Source organism: Apteryx rowi, unplaced genomic scaffold (assembly GCF_003343035.1).
Source record: "Apteryx rowi isolate R43461 unplaced genomic scaffold, aptRow1 scaffold_161, whole genome shotgun sequence".
Taxonomy (NCBI): Eukaryota; Metazoa; Chordata; class Aves; order Apterygiformes; family Apterygidae; genus Apteryx; species Apteryx rowi.
The window spans coordinates 633,614-656,451 of record NW_020447875.1 but is presented as its reverse complement, the minus strand read 5'-3'; the positions used below and the strand labels follow the sequence as shown (position 1 = coordinate 656,451).

Sequence of the window (22,838 nt, the reverse complement as noted above, 5' to 3'; positions counted from 1 at the left end):
GGAAGGAGAAATGATTTGCGTGTGTGTGTGTGTGCACGCACGTTTTGTCTTTTTTTTTTAATGCAATGCAGGGACTGACTGATGGCTTGGAAGGGTCTGTTCTCTTTGCAGTATGGGAGTGGCATAGTGAAATGTTGCACTTTAAATGCAGTATTGCCTTTGTCCACAAAAGTACCTTTCCAGTGTTCAGTTCACTAGTTCCTAGCTGTGCATTAGAGGGCATTCTTTTTTTTCCTTGTTTTTTTTAACCTGCTCTGTGTTTTTTAGATTTTTTTTTTTTTAAACTGTTGACAGTATACCAGCTTGCTAAACTTTTAACTAACTGGTCTATTGTAAAGTTGTTGGAATTGTTAAGTCTTCATTTTCTAGTACATTGCAATATTATGGCAGTGGCAATGAAACTGAATCTCAGAGGATTCCTATGTCTGTCCTAGTAGTTTCGAAACCCTGAGTTGCACATTTCAAACATAGCTTCAACCCTTCATTCTTTTTCTTTTCTGTTTTTTTGCCCCAAAATATCTTCCCTCCTTCACAGTGAAAGTTACTTTTCATTGGCCAGCAATTGGTAACCCTTGCAGTCAAATCTATAGTGTTTTGCCTTCTTGTACCTACTCTGCTTCTGTCTTCGGTGAGGATGCACAAACTGGGTAGAACTTGGCCTTTTGAAATGTCTAGCCTCAGTTCTAAGAACTGTCCCCAGCTGGGGAGAAGTTACAAAGTTTTGTGTTACCTAATTACAGCTGCTTTCAAAAAAGGAAAGTTTAAACTTTTTTTTCCTGGGGGAGGTTACTTGTGTAGCATTTGTATCGAATGTAAATAAGCCTCTGTGGATCTTGCTGAGAGAGGAAGAAGGCAGGTGCATGGACAATAGAAACACTGTGTGACACTAAATGGCTTTTAATCAGGCTTGCAATAACTATTCTAAGAATGCCGATTATTATATTCTATGCTGTTGTCCTTCTAGATCTCTAGTGTAGCGTGTGTTCTGTATATATCCAATAGTATTGAATTGCACTTGCAACTAGCATTTGAATGATGTAGCCTCAGTCATTTTCAGCTACAACACTTTCTTAATAACAGTATCAAAGATGTGAGGGGAAAAAAAAGTAGCAGTAGGAGTTGAGGTGACAAACTGTAAGTATTAAATCTGTTCTTCATGATTCAAATTAAGGCGTTTTGAATACATGCTTTGCAGTTGGGAAAAATGTGCTCCTCATTTGTCACAGCAGCTTGTAACAAAAGCGTCTTGTCCCAGATCTTAAAATGGACTTTTCTATAAAATAAGGGTGAGTGAGCAAATGATAATTTGACAGGTTGAACGAACTGAGCCCTCTTCTCTCATCAGAGTGTATGTTCATGCATTGAGTCTTTACACAGCTCATGGGGTATCCAAAAAAATCTCACAATCCTGGTCTTCCTTCAACTACCCTACATCATCTATTACCTAGTTTTTTTTTTTTCTCTCAAAAAATGGCTTTAGAACTAGCTTCTGGTTTATTTATCTGCTTGGCACCAGCTGATTTGGGACTTTTAATGCTGTAGCACTTTTGGCTGTGGGAAGCCTGAACTTCTGTATCAGTTAACAGGAGAAACAGATTGCGGCATTTCCTCCCCCTGGAGAACAAGAGTCCTGAGGGCCTTGTTGTTCAAGAGTAAGTTGTGAAATAGCTCATTTTAGCTTTGTTTTACCTTGTAAAAAGAATAGTATTCAAAGGCTGTTCAAAACAGTAAATGGGTAAGTAAGTAGAGCAACTGAGAGGGTGAGATAATGCTGGAGGATGTTATGTTATTCAGCTCCAGGTGAAAACTAACTTTTAGTTTCTTTTTTAGTGCAAGTAGTTGATTTCCCAGCAAAAGTGCCTTTACTCATGGCAAGGCAGAAGTTTGTATTCATATCTCTAGGCTGCTGCTGCYGCCTGTGGAGTTAACAAGCCTCTCCTAAGGCATAATTAAATAGCAAACTGTGGAAATCTTTAATAAGTAAGTTGACTTTTCAGATAAATTACTGTTATCTCATGCTCTGTGAAATAAGGAGACAGTTGATGAAACTGTGTAAACTTTGAACTTGTAACTTCAACTGAACTATTGACATATTAAATCATGTCACAGATGGAGGCAGTCTTTAAAATGAAGCAAATGTGTCCTATGAATAGGAGATGCTGGCTCTCCTCTGCATTCACTGGGTCTTTCTTTTCTTCTTAATGAAGGTTTGGGTCAGTATAAAAGAAACTGGTTGCTTCATTAAGCCCAAAGTGGGGCTTATAGATATGTCATGGTTTTAGTAAATCCAGCCTTAACGTGAATTGCAAATAAATGTGATGATTAAATATGCAATAACTTTTACTACTTTGTGTAAGGGTACAGTTTCTTGTGTTAGCATTGCTTTCTGCTGTCTCTGTAAGGTTTCTAAAGCAATGCAAGCGTGGTGGTGTCATGTGATCTACCTTAGGCTCCATGGTGCGCTGCACTGTGAATGTTTTGGATTGTCTACTCTCACTAGTTTATGTTCTTATTTCACCATCATTTTATAATTAAGTGAAGTGTAGTTCCAAGTTTAGGAGTACATTTTACATGAATTTCTGTAAAACAGTGGAAAAAATAAGTGGGTAATGGAATTAAATTTGGTTTTTGTGTTTTTTTTTTAATTTCATAGGTGTGGGGGATAGATACAGAGAAACAAGGGTCACTGTTTGCATGTTAGAGCTGATCTCAAGATACTTGAAGCATAAACATTGCTCTATTTATGCTTGGAGCTAAAACAAGTCAGAATGCTTGCCTGTAAGGGGGTTATTCAAATTGTGAATGGTCATCTATCAGTCAGTCTCCTTGAAATTAAAGAATTAATAAAATGACTAAATGTTTAACAAAAAAAACCCAACAAACATGTGGGTCCTGAGAGTCCAGACTATTAGGTTGCAGTTTCTAGTACCACGTAACCTCCCTGTGTTAGTAGTGCAAGATTTCTAGCATCTCTCTTTTCCAGAATGCTTTGAACTCTGAAGAGTGATCTGCCTGATCATGTTATGTACGGTCTGTGCTGAAATATTAACTTCAACTCCTTGATGTGTGTGCATGCTTTTGAAAGCAGCTGTCTTTCTTGTCTGAAGTCTGGAAGAAAGTGGTACTAGGAAGAAGCAGGGAAATAGCTTTATTTATTGCACAATCAAAGTATTTTTTTAACATAATGTAAATTTTTTTTTAGACCAAACTTACATAAATAGTGTTTATTAAAATTTTGGGCCTCATCACTGTTCCAGGCTTCTTTGCTGTGCTCCAAAGTTCCTGTGATTTATTTTGCAGAGTTGAGAACAATATGTTTGCTGTGGTCTTGCTTTTACATGCTTGTGGCTGTTAAATATGTAATAGTTCCTTTTAAAAACAAAGCAGGCTTTGCAACCTGGCTACTCAGATTGTGAGTTCATAGAGGAAATTATTTTTCCAACTCTTGTACTTACTCAACATAGTAAGCTTGCTCTTGGTGATTTGTAGTATATAGCAGCACTCATATCCCTCTGGTGTGAAGAGCAAGAGTCTACATTAAGAATCCCAGCTCTAATATCCTGTGGTACAGAATAGTACTGCTGGTCTGTGGGTGACTGGCTTTCCAGTTGTTGGGTCCGTGGGCTTTTTAATTTTCAGCTACCTGTTTTTTTATAAATTCTGAACAACAGTTTTTTTCAGAAGTTAAAATCAGGTGCCTTCATCTTGTAAATTAGGAGGTTACTCTATACACATTTTAGGAAGCTCAAAACTATTGAAAACTGGTAGAATAGCCTCTCATTGATTTAAAAGTACTTTCTCTACTTAAAGAAATTAAGACTTGCACTGTAAATGTTAAAGAATCTGGTGCTTATACATGACTTCATACTAATTTAAGATTGCCTTTGTTATTACAGTATTTCAGCTTTTGAAACAACCAAAATTATTTAAGATGTGGTAAGTTTCTACAAACTAACTGAAGGTGCTTTTACAGTAAATTAGGCCTGGAAATGTCACTACTCTTGCATACTCTTGTTTTTGTTCTTATGCATTTGTAGCAATAGTCTAGTTCAAGAATGAAAGTAGTGGGCTAACTAACTGCTAGGATTTGCACTGTTCTTAATACTGTACATACGCACTGATAGGGGATGCAGTAGTAGGATTTGTGCTGTGTGTGCATTTTCACTGTTTCAAGTAGGTTGTGAACCTAAAGCAAGACAGTACATGTAGCAATTACACTGGCCATATTCAGGATCATACCAAGAGGAAGGATCTGGATTAGTAGGAGTACATTAAAATTAAATGCTTGGGTTTTAACTTGTCTTTTTATTGGAAATGTTAGGTTAAAGTAGACTATTGTATAGATTTGACTTTACAGAAACACCTATTCTCATGCTTAGAGTTCTCACCTGTGGGTACTTCTGGGAAGGAAGTATAAGTGACTGCAATTCATTCTTCAATACTAGCAGAATAAAAGGAAGCATGCTGACCTACAGTTACTTAAAAGTAATTGTCAGAAAGCTTCACAGGGTACAGAATATTTAAATTTGAATAGGTCCACCATGAACTTTAACTGTATATTTGTTCAAAAGATAAGTATTTTGTCATTCTTAAACACTTCAATTGTTGATCAGAACTATTTTTCATTTTGTTTCCATTATGGGTTCAATATGCTTAAGAAAATAGTTATAGCTCATGAAGTGTTAGTTGTTTTTAAAACAAGTATTTATACCTTTTAAAGACACAGATCCTACAACCTCAGTTCCCTACAACACATGTTCCACTATGAGAAAACTTTACTTTGAATAAAATGTTTTAAGCATGTTTAAGTAAAACTAGTAAATGAGGAAGATGATCCATTTATTCCTACTCGTTGGGTACACATTTATGTTATGCAGGAAAGTATATAAAATCGCATGATTAAAAGTTCTTAGCAAATATTTCTCAAGCCTGTACTTGCAGCATGATCCTTAAGTGAGCTGGTATGGCTGCACAGCACTGCAGTATTTGGAAGCACTACTTCAAACGAGCATCAGTGCAGCTGGGTTACTGCAGCACAGTAACATTAAAAAACAAAACAGACCTAGCAGAGAGAGGTGGATTTTTGTTTATTGATTTTTGGTGTGATGCTATATTGCTGTACGTRTTCTAGGATCCAGACCGGCTCAGGTACTGCTGTCCAAAGACGACACTTCCTGTGCAGCTCTGCATGCCTTGCAGAAAAATAGGGGGCCGCTGTTTTATTATATGGCTCATGCATGAAGGGTGACCTGTCTTCCTCTTGATTGTTTAAAGCTCAAGAACTTAATCCATTTTCCTCACTGGTCTGTATCTGGTGTGTATTGGTACTAGCTTAGTAGAGAGTATGTACAGCTAATTATGAGTTAAACCCCATGGAAAGCTGCAGATTTTATTCAGCTTCCATTATGTTATCTTGAAGAGCAGTTGCATTGGTCAGTTCTTCAATTTTAGTAGGTAAAATCTGTGACTACCTGTAACATCTTGTACTAATGGCTGTGGTTTTAATTGTTATTCACTGATTCAGAAACTGAAGCACGTCATTTAAGAGGCTATGACTAAACTGACATTTTCTTTTCTACTGTAATTTCTCTGTAAAGTTAAAGTAAATGACTTTATAACTTACTGTAGTTATGAAATATGAATATGAACATTACTGTTTGCAGTGTGAAATGTAAAGCCTGTGCTGCTGGTACAGTGTATTCTTTCATGATAGAATGTTTAAACTAATATTGCCTTAAGCCAATTAGCAGCACTGATTTATATGTATGTGCCAGTAAAAGAAGGCTTTTTTAAAGCCAATTGTGAAGGTGGACAGGGGCCCATCAAACAATGGGAAGCAAAATTTATTTTAAAAGGTGTCTCGTGTTGAAGAAAGGAAGTATGTCAAGCTTAATCAGTGCTTTTAAAGTATTTATGAAATGAGAGGTTTTGGTCCATATAACTTGTCATTAAAAGAACTGGATGTGTGGAAACAGTTTCATATGTGCTTTTCCATTTCTGTAAAGTTTTCATTGAAACTGTAGAGGGTTTGTGGCAAGTGTTAATGTTCTTGAGCTCAGTTAAAATCACTGACTGGATCTCGCTGAATTCAGCACCTCGTGCCCCCATTATAGTAACTCCTTGCAGTGTCGTAACATCTCCCTTACCAACTTCTAGCGGAGAAGGATTATGGGATTGTGTTACCTTTTAGCAGAACCATTCAGCAACAAGATGACAGGTATGTTGAAGAAATACCCGAAAAAGATATAGCATTAGAAATTTATTCAGAATATAAGAACATTTGTAAAATAAAAGTATTATAAATGTCTCTGTATAAATAAATGCAGTTTTTACAATTCTATATCAAATAAACACAAAATAGCTATTTTACAGCGTCTAGGAAACTAAAAAGCAGCAACACATTTAAAACTAATTCAGTAAGCTGAAAAGTTTCTAAACTTACAACGTATGGTACAGTATTAAATGAGTTTTTAAATGAGAAACTCTTAAAACAGTAGAACAATACTGACATTAATGCAAACTTAGTCGCATGTGCTTTTTAATAGCTAACAGTACATTCAAGCTGGTGAAGATTTATACACTTAATTAGAAAAAGTATTTTTTTTTTCTGAACGCAATGCAAAATAAGGTCTCATGCACTCCGGCAATTTAGAAAGTCAAAAAATAAAATACAAACTAAGATTAATTAATCAGTCAACAACTATTTTTCCTGCTTTGCAAATGTACTATTTCTGCAACAAGTGTTAAGTGAGCTAAGTTGCAGTGATTTGAGATGACTTGCATCAACTGTAAAGTTAAAATGCACACTTGTCTATAGGCTGGTGTTTCAAATTTGCATAAAAGGAATTAGGTTTTTGGCATTTACTCTCAGGATTAGTGCCATTTTAATAGATATGCTGGAACTGCAGCTAACTGCTAAAATATGAAACATGATACCAGTAAAGCTTTCACCGCTCTCCTACCAGCCTTTTCCAGTGTGCCAGCAAATGAAGCAGTAGCTACTTGCTGAGGCAAGCTGCCTTGTTGGTTTGGCAAACAGATAAGCTACTGCAGAGGTTGTGCGATACCAGTCTTGCTGTTCTATCTATAAGCCCCATGGGAAGAAATGGAGAGCGACTTACCTTTAATGATGACGTGATTTATCTAAAACACTCTCGGAGCACAGTTGGCCAGGGAGATGTGCAGTAAGTGTAGTAAACAGCACTTAGTTTGTACAGAGTCAGCAAATCATTGCCTATTTAAAGTCCACTGAAGGACACTGCAGCTTTATATTTTTAAATCCAGGTACATTTCATGTTTTCTTAATGTACAATCTTGCCTATAAAGATGCGTTTCAATTCAAATGCTTCAAGCCTAATTGGCTTAACAATTTCTTTAGGTACTAACAAATTGAAAAAAAAATAGAGCCAAAAAGGAAATCCAGTGCAACAATGGTTACTAGCTACCTTAGGTGAAAGGTATTTCACATTGACAATTTGAGATGACTTCCAGTTACTTGTTTCAGATACAAGCAGACAAAACTGTAATTACATTTTTACCAGAGTACACAGTGGATTATTTTCTTCATGTTTCTTCAGAAACAAGTGTGAACAGCTACTACTAAAGCACACATATGGCAAAACACATGTTTCTGTTGTTGACAAAGTTGGCCAAAAAAGAAACATAATGGATACTTGGCAAAACCATAAAGACAGTAAGAAATCAAYGTAGCTATTGCCTCAACAGTCTGATTTGCAAAAATTTCCATTTGCATTTTAAAGAATTAAGTGGGAATTGTGCAGTTATCTTAATAAAGAGGACTGACCAAAACCAACCCAAAGGCATCATACCACCTACAACTTAATTTGGAAGTCAGCATTGTCTTAACATACACTACTGCAATGAACCACTTCCAGTGTTGACTTTGTAGCTGGATGTATCAGACTCTAAAGAAGTATCAAGAAGTTATATTGTAAGGAAAGAAGAAAACAGCAGCAACAGTAATAAGAGAGATGGCATGAGCACCAACCATGAGAGTTTCAGTTGTAGACAAGACTTAACAATAATACCATATTCTAAACACAAAGTCCGAGAACTGCTTTGGCTGCCTGGCCTAACCCACGAATAGACAAAACCAGTTCAAGTCCTCTTACAAATACTTCTTTAGTACTAGAAATTGCAGTAACAGATGAAAGAATTTCTTATTGCTCTAAACACACTAATCAAACTTGAGGTTCAGTGCAACGTAAAACAAGTCATATCTTGAATGGAAAGGATAGCTGACTCCTGATATTGGATTTCCTGGAGAAAACAAGGTTTGAAAAATACAAAGGAGAGAAGTAACACAGTAACAGCTGAACAAAGTTATCGGGCTCCGTGCTTGTTTTAACAATGCCAAACTGGCAGTTGTGTTTTATGTGCCTGGTCATGGCTACGTTGAAAAGAAGAAAATTCTATATGAAACTGCTCTTATGTCAGACTCCCATTTTTTGCTCCCTAGAGACATCAACCTCATCTCCATGCTCTGCATAGCCTTCATGACTATTACAGGCCAAAATTTTCAATTCATTTACTTGGATAATATATTAGAATGATGTGACTTACTTAAACAAAAGAAAAGAATGTTAACAGTAACAAAGTTAGCCTAAGAAGCTAAATGAAGACATAACCACTCACATTCTGTTTGTGGTTGTACATCCATACAGATACACATTTCTAGTCTTGTGCATATGTATTTAATATTGAACAGGTACATTCCTAATAAATAAGTACCTTTTTTGGTCAAAAGTATATAAAAAAAAGACATTCTACCTCTTGATCATAGAAAGATGTAATAAAACTATACACATGACAAAGATGGCCCAGCCTCTTAAAGAAAACCTTGGCTATAATGTATTAATAAGAAAATCCAGCTGTCTCAGAAAATAATTGCTTACAACATGCAATATCAGGAGATTTCCTATAATTTCTTTCTTACCCAACCTTGGCACAGACTATCTGGCGTGGTGAAACTCACAGCCTTTAGCCCTCTTACAAACTAAGAAATATATCATTATCTTAGTTTCCCGAGATGCCCAGGGTTTCTTGTTTTTTGCCAAACAACAGTTTTTCCTACTCTCTCTGCTCAGTGAGCAGTAGTACTGCAGGTGTGGTGCAAACAGCAAACCAGCCAATCAGCTTAAAGAGACTTCCCCCCCCACCCCCAATCTGCCTATTTAGTTGATAGCAGCAGCAAGGCTCGAGTACAATACAGAGAGAAGGTGTGTGCAGAGGGAGCTTGGGGATTGGGAGAACTCTCCAGTTATCTCCAAACTGCCTCAAATAAAATCTCTTAACATGTATTATTTTGTTACATGACACTGTTGCCCTTGAGGCATAAGATGGAAGAGAACCTGTATGAGTACAGAGCTAATGACACAGACAATGTACATACTCATGGCATGATAATTCAGGCACTGTCCATTTACATTATTAAAGAGTCCTTGCTTAATGCTTAGGTTCTCCCCATGGCTCCTGGCTGGAGACCTGCAATCCTAGAGATGGTGATGAACTGTGTCTGTGTTGAGGGTCAGAGCTTTTAGAGTTTGAAGCTACCTAAAAACCAGCCTCCAAAAGAAACAGATTTGTAATGGCACTAACCATCCTTGAAAGAGATGCATTCAAAGAGAAGTTTCATTGGTGTGCGGTCTAGAGTTCTCCTCTTCTAGCAACGCTATTCTTTGTTTGAGCATCCTTACTTGTGTTTCATGTCTCTCCACCATGGCCATCATTTGTGACTCCAGTTTCTTCAGCTTGTTTTGATGCTTTTTCTTTGCTTTTTCATAAGCGGCTACCAAGTTACTGTTAGAAATACAAGACAATACAAGACCATTCAACAAAGTTTGCTCACAGCAAACGTTACCAAAAAAAAGCCACGAGGGCACTCCAAAATTTGGGTGCTGATCCTCTTCCTAAAATTTAACTGTATTTTAAAACTCGCTTCCAAATTCATATCAGTGCTAATCTATTTCTTTTGGGCAAGCATGCACCTTTACCAGTAAACGGGTTACTGAAAACACTTTTTTAAACATGGTTTAAAGAACCAGCTAGCGGGTTGCTTATGATGACTTTGGAGAGCACTATCTGGGAATCAGTACGCTACAACATCAATCAGCTAATGTTTTACAAAAAGATTCCCTCACAGCCAGTATCTGCTTACAAAACCCACCATTAAGCAAACTAGTGTTTCTTTCTCTCCCATAAACACAATTAGTGAAAATTACATTGTGAGCTATAGGCTCTTTGCAGGAGGGGGAGCTACAGTCCATAATATTCTCAGTCCATCCAAAGTTACTGCCAATACAAGCCTACTGAGAGCTTACAGTATCGGCTGTACCTCAGTGAGCAATAACACAGGGGTTATAGAAGCCAGTTTGTTAATAAGGAGGCTGGAGCCGAAGGAAAGGAAGCAGTTTTAAACAAAATAACTGCAATGCATAAATCTGACTAGATGGAGGAATTTATATTTTTAATAAACATTTAATAACAACAACTCAATTAAGATTAACTTACTTCCCCCACTCTATTCTTAGTTATGTAGTTTTCAGTATCCTACATGGGAGGTTTATACCCTCCCCCATGTCTAACTATAACCTTCAGGAGTCAATGAATGTGAAGACAAGGGTCCAGAAGCTGCTTATTAAGCTAGGGAGGGGATTACAGTGCATTACCAGAGCACCGCAAAACAATCAATGTTGCAGCCATTTGCTAGTAGATCCTTTACCTGTTTGCCCTTTTAAGGTCATTAACAAATTCTGCAGACTGCTGATGCCTGATTTCACTGCTCTTTGTGAGCCTCTCCAAAGCACTCACTAACTCTTGCACTCTAGCCTTCAGTTTCTTCTCCCTGGATCAGGAGAAAAGGAGTGAGAAAATCATTTTCAAAACAGAAATCACACTCAAACTTGCAAGAGCATGCATGGCAGCCAACAAGTTGTTTCCCTGTGGTAGATTGGCAGGTTGAAAATATTTTCCTTAATACTACTTGGATAATACAGAGTTTTCTTTCTTTTATTTACTTTGATACAAGATTTTAGTTCTTATGTTCAACTCTTCCAAAGATTGATTTTATAAAAGTCACCATTTTGGAATATAGGATCAGAGCTGCAGTAGGCAGAAAAGGTAAAAAAACAAAAAAAAACAAAACAAAAAAACCCCTTCTCTGATGGATCATGGTCTTGTATGTACTGAATCACACTAACAAATAATTGTGAAGATGTAATGCCTGGCATCTGCCACCACCTGTATCTTGAATGAGATAGTAAAGAAAACTATGAAGAAAAATGAAACAATGGTAATCATACAAAAAATTTAATTAAAAATAGCACACTAGGATTACTATTAAAGTTAATCAAATTTATTTATGAATTACCAGAATCCAGAGAAATTCCATCAGTTTCAGTTACTGCCTCAAATTTACCTAAATAATTTATACCACAGTCTGATTGTAGCTCCCTAGTTTTTATTAGGAGCCAGTGAGTCCAATGCACTTGGCAGCAGGACATAAAAAAGGTTAAGAACAACAAGAGAAGGGAGTACAGACATAAATGGCAAGCACAAGAAATACAGAAGAAATGAGCGCACAGGAATTGTCTTATATGAAATACTCTTCTTTTTTTCCTTCCTATAACCCACAGTAGTGAGGTAACCAACAAAAAATTGCATGAAGAGTGCTGAAATGGAAGTGAGATACCTCGTGATCTGTGAGACAAAGAAAAAAAAAAACAGCGCAGAAGCTCTGGGGAGGAATGAGCATTAACACTTGGGGTTTAAGCTATCTTTAAAAGGCACCTCCCRGCCCAGGCGAGCAAGCGGGTGGCCTGCGGGTCCGTGACGGCGAGGCCCAGCCCTGGGCCCCTGCCGCGCGGCAGCGCCCAGCTGGGCAGCCCCCCGGGGAGCTCCCAGCCGCCGGGCTGGCGCCTCTCCCACACCCAGACGGGCCGCCCCGGCTCGCGCCCAGGGGCTCTGGAGCGGACAGCAAGGAGCCTTTCTCTGTGACTCACCCTCAYGGCATGGGCAGCACAGAGACAAAACTATGAGATTTGAAAAAAAGGGGAACAAAGTCACATTTCGTAAGGCCGAGCCTTACATTTGGGAGCTTTGCATGTATGGAGCCACACGTCTGTGCTTTGCTGCTTAGAACCACCTTGCTGTGATAGGCTTTTCCTTCTGTTTTCCTGGCACAAGTCAGTGTTGCTGAGAGAGTAAATTGGATTTCATCTCAGTAGTAAGGCTACCACTAGCACCCACACAAGCCCACTGAGCCCCTTGGGAACGGACACTCATCGGAGATGGAAAATCCCAACACGAGGGCTCTGAGCTGATGATGCTCACTTCAAAAACAGCAGCTGCGGAAAAAGCCATTACTGAGGCATGATCTGGCTTGCAGACCCTCACTGCTCGAATGGATGCTCCAGAAGAAAAATGCTCCATACAGTTTTCCAAACCAAGGCTGCATTTGCAAGGCTGCCAGCTGGGCAAAAAGACCAGCCCAAACCAAAATGAACACCCCGATTTGTCAGCGTACTTCATTTTATAGGTGGTCATTGAAAACTAGAGAAAAGCACTTCTCCAAACTCAAGCTACGCTGAGACAGCAAAAGACTTTCTCTAGAATTTGCAGAGCCTGACACCAGTTTACTGCCCCAGAGTTTGTGAAACCTGCCGAAGTTCCACTCAGACCATGCTAACACCGTACTCCGAAGCCGTCGCTGCCCTGCCTTGCAGTTCCAAGGCCGGCCTGGCAACGGCAGCATTTTATAGCCAGAGACACAGGCAGCCCCYGTGGCACATTTCACTGTGCCCATCTTCAGCAGCAGAAGGGCTTTGACAAAATAAATCAGGGAAATATTCCAAGCTAGCAATTTATCCCAGCGCACTGCCAACACTTTTTTACTAGACAAACTAAAAAGGACATAAGAGAGCCCTTGTTGATAAAGGATCCTCAGTGTTCTTAATGCATTCTTTCATTAAAGTAACTAACTTTCGAGTTACTTTTTTTTTTCCTTTAAGAGCTCACCATCTTCTACTCCAAATATAAATTTTATTTCTCATACCCTGTTTTAGCTAATAGAAGGACTTAGAACAGTCTATAGCTGAAATTTGTGTTCTGCAAAGAAAACAAACTAAAAAACCCAGGAGTTTCTACTTGCAAAATAAGGTCAAATGAGAACAGATCAGACCCAGCAGAAGTCAGACCTATTATCTACTGTATGCGTGACACCACTGGTAAGAGCTGTGTAAGAACAGAACCGAGCAGCATAAATGTGGTGTTTGCCCACCCCAAAGACCTGTGCAGCAGGGGCTCTGGAGGAGGCCCAGCAGCCCAGCACYCTCCCCTGCCACCCAGCAGGAACTGCAGCTCGGCCAGAACAAACATTTGTAGTTTTGGGGGGAGGGGGAATGAAGAAGAAAACTAAAAGTCATAGGCTGATTTAACATTAAGTACAAGAAAAGGTATTGCCCTGAAAACACTATGCACTGTCCTGTGGGAGCCACAGTTTATTTTAGCTGAAGTTCATAACACCCCAGCTGTAACAAAAACCTAGTGGACAAGGCACCAGGAAAGAAACAACAAAGACTTGGAGGAAATTTTCCCGCATGATAAAGATTTGGCTGCTGAGTGCTATTCAATAAGACAATTGCATCACCTTTTGTTTCTGTTTCTGCAAACAATCCTCTCAAACAGTAATGTTCACTCTCAACTCAACTGAAATATCTACAATATTTCTTCACATCTGGCCTGTAATATCTTTGTCTTGCTGCTTGCCAAAGAAGCAGGACCAGCGCACTGCTGGCTGCCCCAAGCTAGTTAAACAGCTTCCACATGCCAGTTCTGAGCCATCTAGCTAAACAGGTTTTGGACAAAGGGGTAACGCCTCAGAGCTAGGGGCCTCAAAGGTACATTATACCTGTAAAGCATATGTATTCCCCAATTTGTAGCGGCAAGATCCAGACAGTTCTGTTGCCTTGTCTTGATGTCAAGAAGTCAGTGAAAAGAGCACAGCTGCCTGCTCTTACCTTACTCTCACGGAAAGCAATGCAGCGGGTTGAGAGCATGTGCTGGAGCTCTACATAAACCTCCCCAAATATTGCAAAAACAATACATAGCAATCTAACGCTTCCGGACTTACAACTCCTGCCTAAAAACACATCTATCTATATGTCCTCACTTCAAGAGGCATTTCATCCAGGCATATGGACCCTGTATCAGCAACAGCAAAGGGACAGTAAATACCTTGTTTTAGTCTGGGAAATGGAGATGCAAACACTTGCTTAATGACCATTACATGAAAACTAAGGTTTTCTCCCACAGTGCTGCATCTTCTATTTTAGCAGCAGATCAGAGACCTCAGAGCTGCACCTTGCTGGGCAGTCAGCAAAAGCTCCATCCCTTCATAAAATCCCATGCCTGCTAATGCTGACTGTTTTCACTTCCATTTCTACCTCTAATTAGCTCCGTTTGGGCAGAGAGAATCCTCCTTGTGTCCTTCCAATACTGATCCTTCAGTTTGGCAATGTATGGGAGTGATAATGAATCTCGTGGTGCACTTTGTACCCCCTGCCTGCATTACAGGGTTAGGTGACTTTATGGAGCCCCCAGCACCGCTTCACTTTCCTCATTGCTCTTACAAATCAGCAGGCAATGAAGAATCAGAAAGCCCAGACTTAATAAAACGGAACATTTAAAAATGATAGTCCTATTCATAATGCAGTATCTTTCCAGAATGAGAGCGTCTCAGAACTGCCAACCCGGGCTGCAACTGCATGTCATGCGCCCATACGAACATCGTCCTGATAGGAATAGCTCTGCGGCTGCGGCACGGCCTCCCCCTGCCAGGCAATCTTCCAGAGTCCAGGGAACGAGCTAGCACAGAAGCTCATGTGCCAAATCCACACTGCTACCGTGCCCCTGGGCTGCGACACAGACAAATAGGGATCCTGAGAAAGCACTTTTGTCTGCACTTTGATGGGAAAAAGAGAGGGAGAGGCAAACATTTCCAGAAGAACATGATTTCTAGGATCCCCAAATTCAGTCATTTGGACTGCAGAAGTCAGCACAGTTTTTGCTTTCAACAGTTCCTCTTTTGACTGGCTGTTGGAGTTGTGGAAAACACAACAGTGGCACCTCATGCACTCAGAGAAAACGAGTGCATAACCCAAGTAACAGGGAGCAAGGTCATGATCAGAGAGTATGGTTCACTTGCGCTACAAGGGCTCCCTGCTGCAGGGCACTTGAGAAGTCAGCTGGGGAAATCCCCGACTGCACTGTTCCCAAGGAAAAGCCCAGAACAGGTGTAATCAGAGCCCTACAGCCTACACTCACATCCACTAAAAAACAGTAGGTTCAGTGAAACATCTGATATGCTGGTAACAAAGACAGAATTCTGCGTTCTTTTCCTTCTGGGTTTTTCTAGCCACGTTCAGGTTTTATATGCCAAAATTCTTCCCAGGCAGATCTTCCTGCCCTTGCTCACTTTATCTAGAATTCCCCCACGTTGCAGACAGGAAGCTGCTCTCCCCTGGCTCGCAGGCAGCTTGTTGCTCTGCCCCCGCCTTCACCTGTGCCCAGCCAACTCTTCGCCTGGTGAACAAGCATGAGCCATCACCCCTCCGCACTGTCTGCCTGGGGTCAAGAGCACCCACAGCTCCTGCCAAACCTGCAGCAAAAGAGGAATAACAAGGTCTCTCCGAATCAGGAGGTGAGAGAGGTTTCTACAGCAGGGCCTAGGGAGTTGGGGGCCTTTGGGGCCTGACTACCCTCCATCGTGCCGTGCCCAGGAACATCCTCTCTTCCCCACCAGGAAGCGCTGCCTGCCAGCAGCAGAGCCCATCACAGGCCGGCACCCCCGCCAGAAGGGCACCACTAGCTTCAGCTCACGGCAGCCCATACACAAGGCCACGTCGCAGCAGCCGGCCCAGGGGCTGGAGGCCCCATGGTTGTGCATGCACCCAGGCTGCCCCCAAGCATGAGCACAGCGGGGGCTGGCCAGCCCCCACTCGCGGCACTGGGGGAGGAGGGGAGCATCTCCTGCATGGCCCCAAGCTGCGAAGCCACTTTGAGGGAGAGGCACGCACCACTCTGCTCCCAGGCCCTCTCCCCATATCCTTCTGTTGTCAAAAATACGGCACCCTGCTTCACTTAGCTCTCCTCCACTTCCAGCTAAATAGGATGACACACAGTTTTTTCTAGGCGTTCCACTCCTCTTCTCTCAGGAGATCACAGCTGGACATTTAAAACAAATGCAGATTAATCCTCTTTTCATCAGCAGTTTAAACTAACATCTTAAGTCAGACTTGCATGCAGAATCCCCAAGCCAATTCAAGAGCACGCTTGCCTCACTGCTCTGGGTTGGCCCACTGAGGAAAACACCTAATACATAACAAATTTTCTAAGGAACAACAGAACAACACTACGCAAATGCCAAAAGAGTCTTAAAATTAACCTCTTCAGAAGACGGTGAATGCTTTAAAACACGCTTTGCTGGTGTACAATGTTTTATTACTCTTTACCTGATTGTCAGAAGCTTGGAGCTGGTCTCTGAAATTGGTGGGTATCACACACACGTGTTACCTCGGCAGCAGGGTGACAGGCCAGCAGCGGTCATGGAAACCCCAGGCTGGGAGCAGAAAGGGAGGACAGGCCTGGAGGAAAGCAGCCAAGTGCCTGCCGCTCTCAGTGCTCAAAGCTCCCGTCCAGCTTTGCCAGTCCGACCTGGAAGTTTTCCAGACCTGGAGCTATTTGGAGCTCCCTGTGACAACCACGTCAAAGTGCACAGCAGTGCAGCAATTAGGATAACCACCCAGTGGTAAGGAGAACTACTTATTCCATGTCAAAAATAGAGGAAAAGAAAAATGACAGTTATTTGGGAAGCATGTAGAAAAAATAGCTACCCAAGGCATCTGAGGAGTCTGTCCCTTGTATCACCATGAGTCATTCCCTTCTCGCAGGGAAGCTGCTCCTCGGGAATTTCCACAAACACCCCACGTCTCCTGAGCCCCTCAGGCGGCCAAGGGAAACCACAGCAGGAGGCTGCACAGTCATGAAAAAACCCAGATCCCCGAAATCTGCTGTGGCTGCGGTCCGTGCCAGTGTGAGGCCTGCAAACACTTCAGAGCTCCACATCTCCCTGTTTAATGGATATGATAGTGACAGGACAGAAACAGGCAAACATAACGCAACTCTGACAAAAAGCAGCAGACAAGGCATTAGACAAACTTACCTGTTGCTCCTAAATACCATTGTTCCCCCCCGCTTTAGCTGCTGTATGTTCATCCTCTGTTTTGGCCAAACAGAAAGAGAATTTTACTGATTCACTTCCTAATAGACATTTTAAGTCTGAAACATTATCATATGACGGACTTTAGGCCTTCCTGTGTTCATTTCCAAGAGCTAGCCCTGTTGATGATCATGATGGGGCTGGATTTCAGAGATGCTTCTACCTACTCCTGGATCCTGTTATCACAAAAATAGGGGGGCCTTGAAAACCAAGTTAAACTAAGATGTCAACACCCTTGAAGTCTGCAGAAGTTTGAAATAAAAAAGTGGCCTGATACTCCTCCAACTGGCTTTGTGCCYAGAAAGAGTTGCTGCCATGCCTTAGCACAGCTTTCTGTTGAAACAGTTGCTCTCCCAAACCAAGAAGGTTGACACGACACAGATTGTGGTCCTGGGGCAGGCATAAGGGCCTGGGACTACAAAGAGCATTACTGTGCCTCAATACAGAAGCTATTGCAGTATGACAACTTTTCTGTGCGCTACTAGAAAGATAATGGAGTTTCCACTTCTGGAGAGGCAGCACAATAGCTTTGTGCAAAATATAATACCCAGGACATTTTTGTTTAGAGAAGATAACTGCCAGTCCTACTGATTACTACCCTTTTCTATCTACATGGCTACTTCCCCATTGGTAGCATCACTGTCAAGTTTTCTTTTGGTTCAAAAGTCATCAGGCATGGTAAATGTATAGCTTCTCTGCTGTGATGCCAGACGGAAAGTCACCCTTTTGCAAGGTAGATACTGAAACACAGCTAACTGACAAAATTCTCTTAGCTCATATAACCCTGCACAGCAATTAGAGATCATCATTTAGTGCCAAAAATGACCCAACTGAGATCTGACCAGTCTAGATATGAAGCGCTGTGTCCGCCATGACCTATACCTGCTATTGTCACAGTCCTTCCTGCCCAAATATTCTAATGGTTGCAAAGGATTCTTTAAATACATAAATAAAATACAGCTCTGTGCAGACACAAAAGCTATCAGCAAGTGGAAATACAATGAGAGACTGTGGGAGGACCTCAATGATCAGAACATTTCTGCCAAGCCTGGGGAGAGGGAGAAGCTTCGCCCTGGCCAGCTTGGCCATTTTGCACAGACTGAAAGAACTGAGATGGGGGAGAGACTCTCTGTGTCACCTGCGAAAACAAGAGTGCTCCCTCCAGAAAGTTTTCTTATTTCCTCCTCCCTGCCCTATCTAATGCATTTATAACCTGATATGTGCCTATTAAGTTAGAAACTTAAATAAGTAATCTACAGTTCTCCTTTCCCCTGCAGCAGCAGAGCAGAACTTGCCAGCAGAGAACATGTCATTTTAAGGTTCCTCTCAGAGACTGCGTAACACTCCTGGTTTTTGGAGATTCAAACCAGATCCTCTCTCATAAAACTAGCCTCTGGCACAGCCCACAAGGACGTCAGCGCCAGGCCATCAGGCTGCTGGGAATGCATTTTTACTCTCCCAAGAATAAAGTATTTCCTGCCAAAAAACTCATTTATGAATGTGTCAGACTCAAGAAAATGAAGTTTAGAGGCTTCATATCCATTGAAACATTCCAGCAGCCTGTTAGAAAGGAGGGAGGGGAAAAAATTGCTGAAGAATCTTTGGCAGAAAATATTCGCACTTGCCTGGAACAGAATGTGTCCCCAAATCCATAGTCCTAGTCTGCAACACTGGAAACTTGGTAATCTAGACACAACTTTTACAACGTGCAACTTGCAGATAACTTATATTGCTGTTAATTAACACATGGATGGCCATGGAAAAGAAGAGCAGTTTCTGTGGAAAACCCTGAAGATTGGTTTTGATGCTGAACACAGCTATGGGATACCCTGAGTGCTAGAAATACGTAATGAAACAGTAAATGAAGAATTGCTGAATTCCCCCTCCTTTGGATTTCCCCTCGCGGGCACTACCAGTGACACCTCAGGGAGCTCCAAGACGTGGACTCCAGGCCTAAGAGAAAATCTGTGTCTGCAGAGGGAAGACAGGCAACCTTGGCAGACGAGACCGTTCTGCTGCAAAGCCATTTGCAGACCACGAACACACGAATGCTTCCAAACCATGCCAAAACCCAGGCCATAAATGCCTCCTGCAGTTTTATTTGGGTTTCACTCTGTTTCAATTAACTGAGAAAGACGTGACAGCCCTGCAGCAACAGAAGGAAAGAGCGGCAAAGCGGCGAGGGGGGAGCTGCCGGGGCTTCTGCCTTTGGGAAGGCAGCACGGGGAGAGGGGCAGCAAGCAGGGCTGCTGATGGAAATCACACTCTGGGGGAAAGATTCAAAAGCAACTGGGTTTTGGGGAGGTGTCAAGTCTGAGCCCCCTGTCCTAGCAACTGCTGTTCCCTGCACCAGGATCTACTGCCTGGAGTTACAACAGACAGGCCCAATGGCTGGATGTGTGCACTAATTAGAACCAGCAATGAAATACTCCCAAGCGTGTATGTTTAAATACTGCCCCTAGGTTTCAGATTCAGTGTGGAAGCACTCACTAGTTTCACACCTCCCCCCCCGACTCCCCACAAAAACAGTAACTGGAAAAATTATGTTATATTTTAAATACTGGCCCCAGTCCTTTGGTGGGGAAGGAGGGTGCTGGGGAAGCCTCCAGGACCTCCTGGATCATGCAGGGTGCCGGTACTCCTCTTTCCACACAAGTGGAAACAGCGTTGAGGAATTGGCATTTGCTAAGTACAGGGAGTTAAATCCACTTTGTTCCTAAAGATGCCACAGTTACTCCCGACCGTTCTGTGTTGTAGCACTTGCACAGGGTAAAATATACCTCAATTATTTTTAAAACTCCTTTTTGTGAATCTGTGATAATATAAATCTCACTAAGATATCTGAGAGTCCGTTTACACCAGGACCACAATTAAGAACTGCTGGTATTTTTTAGCATAGCTGTTGCTAACCAGGTCCCAGCATGGTTTCCCCAAGCGTTAGACAAACTTTCTACTGGTTTTCAGACAGAAGACTTCAGGGTAAAGAAACTAAGCATTCAGCCTGACTTGGCTGGCACACCGAGTGGAGAGAAAAACGCCTTGTTCACACAGCTCACAGAAACCGTTCTTGGGCCCTGCTGGCAGCAGCAGTCACATTTAGTACAGTCATATTTCCATTACACAGAGAGCCTTCACTCCAAAATTTATGTACAGTTTAATCTGATTATTTTTCTTTCCCATTTCTGCCTGACAAACTGTACTTGCTAGGCCCCTAGCTGGAAATCCATGCTAATCAACTTAAGGCATAGTAGATAAAGCAAAGTTTTTCTCTGTGTAGTCAGCAAACCACATTTCATGACTTTACTCAAGTCTCTGCTAACTAAGGTCACTGGCATCTTCTTGAAACCAGAGGCAAATAAGAACAACAGGAAAAAGCTACAGCGTGAGTGAAGATAGAAAATGCCAGCGGAGCTGCTCACACCAGGACTGGAGCCTGGGGGGGGCGTGGGGGAAGCCAATGGCTCTGTGCAGTGTTTATTTAAATTACTTTGTTGTTGGGTTTTATCCACCCACACACAAATGACAGTTTTGATTTTTTTAACCACAGAATTTTTGTTTCCTGCATCAGGCAAACTAAATATTCAGCAACTGCCAGACTATTAAGCAAATGGTATAAGCTGTATTGATTTTGCAGCCGTAACGATCTCGCATTTTTACATAATGCCTTTTAGGCTTAAGTGTCCCTAGGCACACTACGGGCTGCACCTGTGCAAAAAGTGCTTCAAGACTGAAACGCAACAGCTGTTGGAGAGGACATTTCACCATTACAGAGGGCTCAAAGGCCAGAAAAGCAAAACACACTCTTTCCAGCCAAAATCCTTAGCAGCATTTTAGATAGGTTCAAAATACAATAACTAGGTTAGACATTAGATGGTTATGTCTTACAAAAAGTGGAATATGCATTGAAATGACTACTGAAACAGTGTCTTTGTCATGAATGCTACCGCGTATCTGGTGCAGTGAAAACTGCTGCACAAACACCTAGTTAATGTATAACCGTACTGAAAGCTTTGCCTTAAAACCTGGCTGTTGATAAAAACAGTTTGTCAAGACATCAATTTTTTCTCTTGTCAGAAAGCTAATGTTTCACACAACAGTGTTCCTTTGTAATCGAGCCATGGCTCTGCTTACATACGCAGGGAAGTGAATGCAGTCTCTGACTCACCAAAATCACTGTAATTCCCATGCAAGTTCTAATCTACAACCAACCTTCTTAAACAAAGATCAGAGTTCAAATCCCATCTCTGCTATCGGCTTTCTGCATGCCCTCAAGAAAGCCACGTTGCTGGTTTTGTCCTCATATTCCTCCTGCCTAAATTTGGAACAATAATTCCCAACATTTCAAAGGTTTCTTAAGGATCAAGGATTTGAGAAAAGCTTTATGACACTGGAGATGAGCACCATGGAAGGACTTTAGCTACTGAATAACAATAGCAGAAGGAAGGGGAAGGTTAGAAAAACAAACTTCGATCCTTTTCCTTCTCAAAGGAAAAATCTGTGATAATTCTTAAAATCATTCCGGGGTACAAGTTAAGGCTCAGAACTAAATCTCGCCCGAGACCTACAGAACAAGTCATGCCTCCAGTAAAGGGAATTGCTTACCTCCTGAGAGCGTTTGTCAGTTCGGCAGTCAGTTCACTCTCACTGTACGGTCTCAGCTCAGCTAATGTTAACGGTGTTGAGGTGCCATCGCTGCATTCCTGAGAAATGAGGCAAGATTATCTAATTTGAAGGTACTTATTATCTTAACAGAAGAACTCTGAAAACCTCTAAATTCCCATCTACTTTAAAAATGGAGGTGCAATAAACATCACAGTGTCACAAAAACATGGCAGTGTATCAATATACCAAGAAAGAGACTACCAGATTAACACTCTGAAGATCCTTCTATATCTCTTCCAAATCACCACAGTGCACTGATTTGCAGAATTTGATTATAGCTAATTCCTGGTGCCTTACATGCTTTTGACACCACACTTGAAGCAAAGCAGCACAGGATCAAAAAAATTCAGATGATGCTTCGCCAAAAACACTTAAATAAGAAGGACACAGTCTTACAGCAGTTCTGTTTTCGTTTTTATATACATTAGTGAGGTTTTATGGGGACACAGCACTAAAAAAACAGGATTCTTTAGGTTCTTTTAGGTATCACTATTTCTTCATGCAAATTATGAATGAAAATGCAGAAATCTGTTTATTTTATATTAAGGGGAAAAATATTCATTCTCAAATCATTACAGACTGATTTGCAAAAAGAGATTATAATTACAATGCTCTAGCTGCTTCATAGAAAAATGACCTCCAATTTATCACATTTTGGGTTTGAAGTCTTGGAGGGAGGGAAGGGGAAGGGTGTTTTGCTTAGACCTTCAACCACTATCTGCTTCCAAGGGCAGGCAACAAGCAAGACACAACATGCTCAACCACAGCAGCTTGTATGTTAGTTGTGAATGGCTTTGTTGTACTCCTCCCGCAAATGACAACTTTATTCCCAGGTTTAACAGTAATTCTGCAAAGTGCTCATAAATCACAGGATGGAAGG

At 41.3% G+C, this 22,838-nt stretch overlaps 1 protein-coding gene across 2 annotated transcripts in view; it reads right to left on the bottom strand.

Annotated features, from left to right (window-relative positions):
• Positions 1-9,296: 9,296 nt before the first annotated feature.
• Positions 9,297-22,838, bottom strand: part of MCC (MCC, WNT signaling pathway regulator) — a 206,629-nt gene continuing 193,087 nt past the window's right edge. For both annotated transcript variants that reach the window (XM_026059901.1, XM_026059902.1), the window contains 3 exons: positions 21,899-21,996; positions 10,742-10,864; positions 9,297-9,819 (listed from right to left, as the gene is read on the bottom strand). In XM_026059901.1, the coding sequence (XP_025915686.1) occupies positions 9,639-9,819; positions 10,742-10,864; positions 21,899-21,996 (402 nt within the window). In that variant the 3' untranslated portion in view covers positions 9,297-9,638. The remainder of the gene's footprint in view (positions 9,820-10,741; positions 10,865-21,898; positions 21,997-22,838) is intronic.